The 12869-nt window shown below is 33.2% G+C and overlaps 1 protein-coding gene across 1 annotated transcript; it reads left to right on the plus strand.

Moving 5' to 3' along the window:
• Positions 1 to 46: 46 nt before the first annotated feature.
• On the plus strand, positions 47 to 12458 carry LOC123559903 (isoamyl acetate-hydrolyzing esterase 1 homolog). Its single transcript, XM_053516667.1, has 5 exons — positions 47 to 82; positions 307 to 388; positions 10643 to 10698; positions 11647 to 11866; positions 12321 to 12458. The coding sequence occupies exons 2-5, from the start codon at positions 338 to 340 to the stop codon at positions 12456 to 12458; spliced, it is 465 nt and encodes a 154-aa protein (XP_053372642.1). The 5' UTR covers positions 47 to 82; positions 307 to 337.
• The last annotated feature ends 411 nt before the right edge of the window (positions 12459 to 12869 follow it).

Raw genomic sequence — 12869 nt, forward strand, 5'->3', positions numbered from 1 at the left:
TATTTTGTTTAGATTTGATTGGATAAATTTTTCATTTCCGGCTTTCTCTGCTACTACAACAACAACAACGACCAGACAGCCAGTAATCAATTTCTGTAATTAATCAATTGAAGTAGAAAGTGTGAGAGAACTTAATTAACTTTTAATGTATAGAACATGTTGCTTCGAGCGTTTATTGATTCCAAGTCGACTGTCATTCATAAGAAACCTCATAAATCCGTTTGATGTTAGGAATGAATTAGCTAATGTCAACAACTGCCAATTGTCATTGAATTGGCATAGTAATGGAAAATTTTCAGTTTTCAGATTGTGTAGTACTTCTGTGAATACAGACAAAATGGAAAAGTCTTGGCCGAAAGTGGTACTGTTTGGTGATTCTTTAACACAGGTAAATGACTATGATCTCTTTATAACAGCAATGTGAATGATTTTAATGACATTCAGTTACATTCAGCAAAGGTAACAGTTGCATCTAAAATTGTTTAAAATGGGTCACTTTTAACTACAGTTGAGTAGTCAGTTCCAGATCAAAGGGGTTCCGGATCACAGCACTGTTTACACTTACATGACAAAGATAATCATTTAGTTCTTAGCATGAATATTTGCTTTGACAATATTTAGGGAAATAATTAACATACCAAAATATAAGTTTTGCAGATCACTGGAATGTGAAGAAACTTTGTATTTTGTCAATCCATGTGATCCGGAACTCATGCAACAGGGACACAACAAATTTTGAAAACCAAGAAGTTATTTTTAAACAAGAAAATATTTTTATCTTTTCAGCTTGCCAATATGTAATGAATTGGTCAGATGAGAGAAAACAATTACATGTATTATTTCACAGGTGTCCCAGTGCATCTAAGTTTTATTCTAAAATGATCTGACATAAACCAAAATGATCCGTAACTGACCAAAGTGGTGACACCACTGTTGCTCTTAAAATATAATTATTTACTTTGCATTTTCAAACCAAATGTGGTGATTAAAAAGGCAAAAGGATTTTCCTTTCTCCCTGTGCAAAAATGTGTTTTAAAAAATATATTTTCGAAGCTCAGTAATAAATGTAGCCCTTAGTAGTGATCTGGAACTGTCGACTAATTGACAGTATCTAACATAAAGGACTACTATAGAACACTATGAAAACTCACCTGATTCCTGGAGGTCTGAGTTGATTCAAATCATACTTGATATTTAAAATCACTTGTGGCTTTACTTTGATGACTGTGTTATAGCTAGGCTTTTGTACGTAATTCTTTTTACTTGTCAACTTGTCCTGGCAAAATATAAGCATAAAACAATTATTTCAATGTATTCTTTTTATCTTCCAGTTTATTGTTAAAAGAATAATGTAGAAAATATTCCAATAAACATATTTCCATTAATATTTTTAGCTCACCTGAGCACGAAATGCTCAAAGGTGAGCTTTTGTGAGCGCCCTGTGTCTGTTGTCCGTCATCAACAATTTGACTGTTAACACTATAGAGGTACCAATTTTGGCCCAATCTTAATGAAGCTTGGTCAGAATGTTGCCCTTAATAAAATCTTGGACGAGTTTGATATTGGGTCATCTGGGATCAAAAACTAGGTCACCAGGTCAAATCAAAGGAAAAGCTTGTCAACACTCTAGAGGTCACAATTTTGGCCCAATCGTAATGAAACTTGGTCAGAGTGTTACTCTCAATAAAATCTTGGATGAGTTTAATATTTGGTCATCTGGGTTCAAAAACTAGGTCACCAGGTCAAATCAAAGGAAAAGCTTGTTAACATCCTGGAGGTCACATTTTTGGCCCAATCTTAATGAAACTTGGTCAGAATGTTACTCTCAATAAAATCTTGGACTAGTTCGATATCGGGTCATCTAGGGTCAGAAACTAGGTCACCAGGTCAAATGAAAGGAAAAGCTTGTTAACACTCTAGAGGTCACAATTTTGACTCAATCTTAATGAAACTTGGTCAGAATGTTACCTTTAATAAAATCTTGGTTGAGTTTGATATTGGGTCATCTGGGGTCAAAAACTAGGTCACCAGGTCAAAACAAAGGAAAAGCTTGTTCACACTCTAGAGGTCACAATTTTGGCCCAATCTAAATGAAACTTAGAGTGTTACCCTCAATAAAATCATGGATGAGTTCGATATTGGGTCATCTTGGGTCAAAAACTAGGTCACCAGGTCAAATAAAAGGAAAAGCTTGTTTACACTGTAGAGGCCACATTTATGACTATATCTTCATGAGTCTTGGTCAGAATGTTAATCTTGATGGTCTCAAGGTCCAGTTTGAATCTGGGTTTTGTAGGATCAGAATCTAGGTCACCAGGTCAAATCAAAGTGAAAGCTAATTAACACTGTAGAGGCCACATTTATGACCATATCTTAATGAAACTTGGTCAGAATCTTGATCTTGATGATCTATAGGTCAAGTTCAGATCTGGGTCAGGTGGGGTCAAAAACTAGGTCACTAGGTCAAATCAAAGGAGAAGCTTGTTCACACTCTAGAGACCACATTTATGACTGTATCTTCATGAAACTTATAATGTTAATGTTGATGATCTTTATGTCAAGTTCGAATCTGGGTCATGTGGGGTCAAAAACTAGGTCAACGGTTCAAATCAAAGGAAAAGCTAGTTAACACTTTAGAGACCACATTTATGACCATATCTAAATGAAACCTGGTCAGAATGTTAATCTGATGATCTTTAGGTCAGTAGGTCAGGTGAGCGATACAGGGCCTTCATGGCCCTCTTGTTTGTAATAATTGATGTAATTTTAAAAGTTAATTTAACTTCCTTATTTGAGACACTAACAATGGTTTACATGTCATATTCAAAATGTTGAAGTCATATTTAAACGAGCTCCTCCCATTTATAACTAGACTAGTGAATCTTTCATTGACTCAAGGAGTATTCCCAATGCAATGGAAACAGGCAATAGTTAGACCTCTGTTAAAGAAAGCTGGTCTCGAACTTATATTCTCAAACTATAGGCCAGTGAGCAACTTATCATTCTTGTCCAAATTGATAGAGAAAGCAGCACTGTATTTACTTAATAAACATGTAAATGAACATAATCTCCTTCCGAAAAATTAGTCCGCATACAGGCAACATCATACGTGCGAATCGGCTTTATTGAGACTTATTAATGACATCTTGGACGCTATGGAACATCAAGAAGTGACTGCATTGATAGCATTAGACCTTAATGCAGCTTTTGATACGGTAGATCCCGATATTCTTTTGGACGTTTTGAAATGTCAGTATGGTGTATCTGGTGTTGCATTGGACTGGTTGAACTCATATCTGAGGCCATGGAGCTGCCGCATGAGTGTGAATCAAACAGTGTCATCAGCATGTGAGCTTACGTGTAGTGTCCCCCAGGGAAGCTGTTTAGGGCCTTGGCTCTATCTCACGTACGCAGGAACGATTTTTGACATTGTTCCCCTGTCCATTTCCATCTATGGCTTTGCCGACGACCACACCGCAAGCACACATTTTAAGCCCGAACCATCCATCGAGGCTAAATCCATTGGTGAACTGGAGGAGTTTGCTACAGATTCAAATGGGTGGATGAACAGTAACAAACTAAAAATGAATTCCTCAAAAACTGAACATATTGCCTTTGGAAGTGCCCCTCAATTGAATAAGTTAAACATTCATGAGATAGATATTTGTGGTGATAAAATCAAGAGACAGAGTAACATCAGATATTTGGGGGCCTATTTGGACGAAACTTTAACTTTCAAAGAGCATATAAAAATAAAGTGTAGAACGGCAATGTTGAACTTTTTCCGAATCAAAAACATTCGCAAATATTTGACTCAGGATGCAACTGAAACCTTAGTGCTATCGCTGCCATGGTTATTTCGCATTTAGACTACTGTAATGTTATTTTATACGGTATTTCTGATTGTGACATCGCAAAACTGCAACGCATTTAAAATAATTATGTGTGCGAAGTTAGTTCTGAATCAAAGAAGAAGAGACAGGTCTAAGCAGGCACTCTACGATTTGCACTGGCTGCCGATCAAAGCCAGAATTAACTTTAAGATCTTGACGTACATGTTCAATTGCCATGTTGGAAATGCACCTGCATATTTGATTGAACTCTTAACACCGAAAATCCCCCAGCGCTCCCTCAGATCCTCGGAGTCATCAGTTGACTGTTACACCGTCCCTTTCAACAAGCAAAAACTTTTAGTGATAGAAGCTTTAGTACTATAGGGCCAAAGTTGTGGAACAATTTACCGCTGAACATCAGACAAAGTTCTTCAATTGACTGCTTTAAGAAAAAGTTGAAAACTCATTTCTTCAGAGACTACTTTGCATTATTCTAAGTTTTGACTTCAGTTTTAAAACAGTGATGCTAGTGACAGTGATAGAAATTTAATGTTTGTCTGTGATAATTATATGTTAATAATATTTTAAAATATAGTATTATCATTAACTTTAAATTAATAATTGCTATTTTAATTCGTTTTAATTAATCTTATTTAAAATATTCTATATTTAATATTTTATTTCAACTTGTATTCGCCTCAGTCACAATCAAATGCATACTTTTTAGGTGCTCTATGTTATACACCCAAATTTAAAAGTGCATGTTTATATATTCTGTCTTCAGCATTTCAGGAGTTACATATCACTACCCAGTTGCAGGTAAAACTACTATCAGGTAGCTGATGTACATATAAAACAAACGCCATGCTGTCCAATAACAGAAAAAAAGCCAAAATTCAGCGTTATATTGTTTCACCTTAAAAAATGTGCTTTTTGTCTTTTAATTTTAATTAAAACCTGAACCAGCAAGACCTTTTTGTGCTGTTTGGTTTACAGGAAAATTCGTCTTCTTTCAGCTGCAAGTTATTTCAACTGTCTATTTTACCCACAACAGAAGTTATGTACTGAAGACTGACATGACCGTTTTGTTATATATTTTGCCTTTTTGCTCTTCCTCATATCAGATAATATGATTTCATTATAAAATAATTCTTTTTTTACTGTCTTATTTGTCTCTGTGTGAACTTCAGTCTACCTTCTTCTGAAAATAATAGCATTCTTTCAGGTGGAAGTTTCTTATCTCCTCAAATTTGACTCTGAACAGACAATGATAAATGCGCCAATTTTTTTGTCCTGTCCGTAGACACCTATTTTCTTTGTGAAGGATGCAATATTAGAGTTTAATCACTGTTGGTATGAAAGCTGCTAGGATAGTGTCTAAGTTGATAAACATTAGACGGAATTAAGCTGGGTTATATAGATATAAATAGTTGTTGAATTGCAAAATGTCTTGTCCGTAGACACATGTCTTGTCCGTAGACACTAAAGAAACGAATTTTTTTTTGACAAATATCATTTATAAAATCATACTGGAGCTATTTATCAAGTTTCAATGATACACCGCACTTAATGTTTATACAAAATATAGAATAAATATATTTCTAATGAAACTTACTTCTTCCAAATGCAAAATGTTACCCATTTATTCTTGTGTGTACAATCTGAATCTGAGAAGTACAATGGATATAGAATATGTTTTAATCTTATACATGACTTATATAAATGTTAAAAGCTATCAAAAAAGGAATAATACATTTCTTTCTAACACTCCCTTTGTTATGGCAAAAACAAGGCATGCAATGGAAGTGTCTACGGACAAGACATTGCACAAATACTATTCAATATATTTTCTGTTTTCAATAAAAAACCAGCACTGGACCTTAGAAATATATCAAGAGTTCTTTGAAATAAATCAAGAGACTCTGAAATGCAAAAAAAAACCCAATCTTTTACAAGTTAGTAGTAAAACAGAAAGAATGAGAAGATAGAAGCAAAATCATTTGACATTTGGTCATATTCTAGTGGAGTATGGATCTATTGTTAGACATGGTGTGGGCTGTCCACTTTCAACTTAAACATTTTGTTATAATCCACTCAAGATGGCATATTTCTGTGCTCTTCAGGGCCAAGATATAATGGTGATTGGTTTTCAAGATTTCATTCTATTCATCTGCCTATCAACTTTTATTCTGTAACTGACTGAAATCAGATAAAATTGAAGCAGTTTAAATCATCTTAAAAAAGAAATTACAAGCAATTTACTACGTGATTACCGTAGTCTCCTTGCAGCTTTCTCCCTTTCAAAAATGAGAGCTATTTAGATTTGTTTGTTTTTGGGGGGTTTAATGTCCTTTTTCAACAGAATTTCAGTTATGTAACTTAACAATTGTTAATTGATTCTGTACTGTACAAACATGTTCTCTGCAAGTAACTGCCAACTTCCCCACATGCATCAGAGGCAGAGGTCTAGAATTTTGAAATCATAGTTTGATTTACGATTTGAGTTACTAACATTTGTTCCAGTATTTTTCCAAGAAAATAATATTAATATAGGTGATAACATGAAAAAAAGAAGTAAATGTGATAAAAAGATAGTTCAAAAAACTTTGTCTCCGGTCGTACTATCTTATATAATGGAAAAAGGTCAATATTAATCAAAAATATTACTGGCTAGAAAAAGAGAATGTATCTTGGGAATTTTAAGAAAAAAGCATAATATGTAAGTCATTAGCTGACTCAAAACTAAGTGATAAAAACTTATCACAGTGAACATTTAATTATTCTGTAAACAGGTTAAAATTCACAGGAATTTTATTTTGCAGGACTACTTAAAATATTAGTATGAGTTATGGATCTCACAGAATAAATGTCATATGAGTACTTTTACAACATACAGCTATTTAAGCAGTCAACAAGGGAGTTTGTTTCATTAGTTTTCCATTTAAGACACAGTTGTAATCTTTTTAAGATGTTGTTCTGAGCTATAAGTTTAACAAGTTCTTCCTACTTTTTTAATGTTTCTACATTAATGAACATGTTTAGATGAACTCATAGAGTTCATCATGTTAAACTTTGTGTTTATACTTTTTTACCATTTCTTGATTGATATGGTTGATAACAGCATGTAAATATATTTGCCTCAACAAAGTCTAGTCAGGTGGTTTCTTCACCATCCAATTTCAGGAAGATTGTGGTTTATTTTGTTTAGTTGAGGTTAAAAGTTATTACAGATAAATAAACATAGTCTAAATGGTGTACATAACAGGCTGCAAGGTCAGTTCTTAAGCCCATTAAATGCATGAGCATTGATCAGAAACATTATTACTCTATCTGTCTTTTAGACAGAAATTATGGTCAAATGTCTTGTCCGTAGACACCAAGCTGAAGGAGAATTTTAACAGCCTATTTCAGTGAGGATCCTTCCAAGTATCATTATTTTTAGTATATAGTGAAATATGAAAACAATTAGTCCTAATTTATGTAAGCAATAGCACAGAACTTGTCACATAATGACATTTTGATTTAGTCACAGATGTACAAATCCTTCAATTAATCGAACACACATTCCGAAGACCGTCAATTATACTTCTTTCCATAAATTTGTTAGTTATTTACTTGTTCTTGATCATTTTAAACATAAAAAGTTCAACAGAACTAAAATACTGTCTTCTAAAACCGATGTAGGAAGCACTTGGCGATGATGTCTTGTCCGTAGACTTTTTGGGTAAATTTCGGCTTTCATTTTAAAATTGCGATATCTCTGCCAAACATAGTCGTAATCACAAAAATGAGACCATCATTTAAAGAGAAATGACTGAATTTTTAGAAAATAACATATTTGAGTTGAATAAATGCATTTCAAAAGTTATGCAAAAACTGAAAGCAAGTAGTAAACAAAAATTTCTAGAATTTTGAACTTCAAAAGAAGATAATAACTACAAATCTTTGTGTAATTTATTAGTTTTTGGGGTTTTCTACATTACTTTTATGTCCCTTATCATGTGGTAACAATTCTGTTGGGTCTTAAAGAGTTATTTGAATAAAACTGTCCTTTAAAAATGGTCATGTCTGTTTTATTTTTTCCCTGAAGATTCATCTTTATATCGAAAAAAAATTATTGTCGAACTATCAGACAGCGACAACTACCATTGTTTTTGTAGAACCAAGGTATATGGTAAATTAACATTTCAAAATAAAAGAGTTTTACAAACTTTTATTTTTGACCCCAAGTGAAACAAAAAAATGTATTTGATTGTGACTGAGGCGATTGTACAATGCCATTGAATATGTTTTAAATGTAGAAATAGGCGTTTAAGCAAATAAACCAGTTTCAGTTTTCAGTTTCAGTTTCATATTCATAAAATGTTCATCCAGCAAAAAGAAATGTTGCAGATACCTTGATGTAGCTTCATTTTTGTCACTTCTTTAATAATTAAATTTCTCAACATTAGATACCAATCTCTCATTTTCTGCTTCCCCAGTGTTCTAATTAAGGATCTTGCAGCACATCTGACACAACACAGAAAATGCGAAACTTGAAAAGGAACAAAAACTGTGAAATGTCTAGTTCTGTAAAATGATAGAAGTTTCCAAAGCAACAGTGACATCAATACAAATTAGCTATAAATTCAATGTGTCTCCTTTTTCTGTTTAGATAAATTCAGTTGTTTTGATTGAAATATCGGTCTCTTGTTCTCTGTTTCTAAACAGCTGTATTCTGCAAAGCCACACATACTGATTTAGCATATTGCTGGACTGCTACCAGTGTTATCAGAATAGTGCTAAATTTTAAATTTCATCCTTAATATTCCATTTAAATGCTTGCAATCTTGTGGAGATGGAATAAAAATATATTTCAGAAAACTGATCTGTTGTCCATTTTATCTCTTCATAGCCATATAAGGTTATGAATACTGACGATTCTTTAGCCAAAGACAAGTCTTTATTCATACTAAGACAGCTTCCATAATTAAAGCTGGACATGATGTGACCACTGACCAAAATGTATAATCAAATCATAAATGTCTTTGAAGAATGTTCATGATATTAGCTTACTTTGTTTAATAGTTAAGTTGTCTTTGGGCAAATTTTGAAAATAGAAAGACCAGATATTTGAACTTAAGTTTTTCGAAAAGGTTTGGATTTTTAGCTCAACTATTCAAAGAATAGAGCTATTGGACCCGCCCGTGTGTCGGCGTCCACATCCGCGTCCCAATTTGGTTAAGTTTTTGTATGTAAGCTGGTATCTCAGTAACCATATGTGGGAATGGATTGAAACTCTACTTTGTTTTTGTGTTTTTTTGTTTTTTCAAAATTATGCCCCTTTTTCGACTTAGCAGTTTTTGTTTTAAAGTTTTTGTCTGTAAGCTGGTATCTCAGTGTCCACTAATGGGAATGGATTGAAACTTCACACACTTGTTCACTGTCGTGATCTGACATGCACTGTGCAGGTTCCATAACTCTACCTTGTATTTTTTTTTTAAATTATATGCCCCTTTTTGGACTTAGCAGTTTTTGGTTAAGTTTTTGTATGTAAGCTGGTATCTCAGTATCCACTAATGGGAAAGGATTGAAACTTAACACACTTGTTCATGTCATGATATGACATGCAGTGCAAAGGTTCAATAACTCTACTTTGCATTTTTACAAAATTATGCCCCTTTTTCAACTTATCAGTTTTTAGTTAAATTCTTATATGTAAGCTGGTATCTCAGTACCAACTAATGGGAATGGATTGAAACTTCACACACTTGTCTGCTTTCATGAGCTGATAAGCACTGTGCACATTCCATAACCCTGTTTTGCATTTTTACAAAATTATGCCCCTTTTTCGACTTTAGTATTCATTCAAATGACAAGGCTGTTGAATAGTCAAGCGCTGCTGTCCTCCAACAGCTCTTGTTCCTACATGAAATTGACGTCTATAGGAAAAGATGTACTTTTTCGTATATCACTTGTGTTTCATTTGGAATAGTAAGTATATACATTAGAGCCCCAGCCTGTTATTGATTTTCAGCTATAAGTTTGCATTTGTATTTTGTGCATTGATCAAATTTTAACAGGAAACTGGACAATTAAAACTGCTTTAAAAAAGACTTAAAAGTGTAAGGCTTTAATTTATAGTCTACACTGGGAAAGTACCGACTAATTGCTATAACTATGATATTTATTTAAAATTATTTATATCTGACAAATGAAATATTAGGCTATATCATTATATCATTATTTGTACTGTCATCTGTGTGTAAAGCAGCCAATCAAGGGAAAAGCCCAAATTGGCTCTTTAAGACAGGTGACAACTTAACATGGGTAATGATTTTTCTGTTCTAACATTTTCTGTGGAATATATAATATGCATCTATATAAAATGTTGCCAAAGTGTGAATAATGTCCTCTGAAGATACTCTCAGTGTTTTAAGATAAGTATATAGATTTAGTTTGACCATTACATTGGGTCAAAGATAAACTTGCACATGAAAAATAGTGTTGGTTGGCTGCATAAAGCAGGCGTCTGTTTAGTGGAGTAAGTTAAAAGAACAAAATTTATTGGATGGCATTCAAAGTGATCCTGAATGGCAGGTGACCATTTATGAAAGGTGAAAAAGTTTGTATATCATTATTTGTAAATTATGCTGCAGTTTGAATTATTCCTTTGCAATTGAAAAATAAACAGATGGAGAGAGTGTTTTTGCTTTTACAATATTAGATTCTATATGTAGTAACTAAATTTAAATGTGTTCAGGCTACTTGTTAGCAATGCTTGTACTATAAATATACAGTTAAAATTTACTCTATTTTCAATCTGACAGTATGGATACAGTAAAGATGGATGCTGGACAGCTCTGGTTGCAGACTTCTTACAACGGTAATGTAGTGCAAATACTTGAAGTCACAAAACAGACTGTTTGAAACTGTAAGAAAAACAACTGTTTTTCCTATAGGACTATGGTATAAGTCTGGAACTAAGACCAAAAGCTTTTTTTTTTAAAACTGGAAAATCTACAGGTCAGGAATTCCTCATTAGGATTGTCTTGCAAATACTGATTTGGTTTTTTCAAAGTCAATAGCATGGTATTTTCTTGCATTAACTTTAAAGGCACTGACCTTCAGATTTGGCTAAAAATAATCCTTCTTTCAAATTGAAGTTTGGTCAATTTATTATGAACATTAGAATATGAGTTTTTGTTTCTAAAATACTTTAAAATTTCCAAATTGAGAAAAAAAAGATGACCGCGTCGGGAATCGAACCTGGTACTACCGCGGCAATAAAGACATTTTCCCATCATCACAACCAATAGTGCTGTAGCTATATTAGTGAATTATGACTTCAAAATATAGATATTTATAAACGAGACAGTTTGCCTGGAGTAAAGCATTACAAACGCTTAAATTAAGTTTTAAAGACACTGATTCTGGTATGCAAGGTATGTGGCCTATGGGAATGATATGGTCTGCGTATTGGCGGTAAGGGCCTTAAGAAATATAGCATTTATTTCCAGATGTCTAAAAAAAAATTTTTTTAAATTGTAGTCGGAACGATCTGGAGGCCAGTCCCTTTAAGAATGTTTTCTTTTTCAAAGTTCAAACAAGCTTCATATTCTGACATAAATCATTAACTTATTAAGGGTTAGATAAAGATAATTTTATCCTCTCCACATACAGTGCTAACACTTGTAAAAGAAATTACAAAATATCAACTCTGAAGTATCTTACTGAATAGATGTTATAATTAGTATACTAATTTAAACACCTGCCTCATCACTGGTTTGTTGACATCATTTTCAGATTTATGAATAACTTGATTTTATTCCAGAAAATGTGATGTGATTAACAGAGGTTTCTCAGGCTACAATACAAGATGGTGTAAAATCATTCTACCAAAGCTGCTCACTAAACAGGATGCTGAGGATATCAAACTGGTTACAATATTCCTCGGAGCCAATGACTCTGTAGATAGTACAATCTGCTCAAAGCAACATGTGCCTTTAGAGGAGTTTAAACAGAATATGAAAGATATGGTACAATATTTGCAGGTAGGCTTATATTATGAAAAAAAATAGAAAACAACTTTATTAATTGTTTCTCTGTTTCTCAGTGCAAAGTTGTGGTATGAACAAAATGTAGCTAAGTAATTGAATTGTACATTGTCTGAACATGTGTAACTGCCTACATTAATTGCTTGTATATGAGCAAGAAATGTCTGAATTTATTTCAGTTGATATCAGTTACACTTTGTTACAGGATATTGGTGTGATATCAGACACTTTGTTACAAGATATTGGTATGATATCAGTTATATTTTGTTATAGGATATTGGTATGGTATCAGTTACATTTTGTTGCAAGATATTGATATGATATCAGTTACATTTTGTTACATTTTATAACAGTATATTGGTGTCACAGATATCTTTTACATTTTGTTACAGGATATCTGTTACATTTTATAACAGAATATTGGTGTGATATCCTCTACATTTTATTACAGGATATTGGTATAGCGAGACAAAAAATCATCGTCATATCTCCACCGCCTTGTGATGAACAGAAATGGGAGGAAGACTGCAAACAAAAAGGTACAGAATTTTGTTTCTATATTTTTATCTCACTGCTCACTGAACATTGATGTGCTTCATATTTCTGTCGTCCAAAATTTCCTTAAAGACCATCCCTTAAGGCTAATCTATCAAGTCAGTTACAATCAATTGCACAGGAATGTTTCTTTGATGGTCCCCTTTCAGATTACTTCAAATCTAGGTCATCCATGCTGAATTCTGGTTGCCATGGCAACTAAAAAAAAAAAAAATTAAAAAATTTTTCTCAAAAATTGCGCCCGATTTTTTTCAAAAAATTTCACAGCATGTTCCTTGCAATTCCACAAATTTCCTTCATTCCCCTTATTTATTAAAAAACAGTGGGGGAGGGATTTTCCCTTTTGGGGCTTATGAAACTTTTTCTCCCTAAAATTAAAAAAATTTCACTTTTTTTTCCCTTTTGGGCGACCCCTACCATATTTTTTCAAGCATTTGATTTGTTA

The sequence above is a fragment of the Mercenaria mercenaria genome, chromosome 10 (genome assembly GCF_021730395.1).
Source record: "Mercenaria mercenaria strain notata chromosome 10, MADL_Memer_1, whole genome shotgun sequence".
Lineage (NCBI taxonomy): Eukaryota > Metazoa > Mollusca > Bivalvia > Venerida > Veneridae > Mercenaria > Mercenaria mercenaria.

Bases quoted from the DNA above. Each gene is read 5' to 3' on its own strand.
- LOC123559903 (XM_053516667.1), top strand. From the start codon at position 338: ATGGAAAAGTCTTGGCCGAAAGTGGTACTGTTTGGTGATTCTTTAACA. The intron at 389-10,642 runs GTAAATGACTAT...TCAATCTGACAG, and splicing joins TTGGTGATTCTTTAACACAG to TATGGATACAGTAAAGATGG. The intron at 11,867-12,320 runs GTAGGCTTATAT...ATTTTATTACAG, and splicing joins ATATGGTACAATATTTGCAG to GATATTGGTATAGCGAGACA.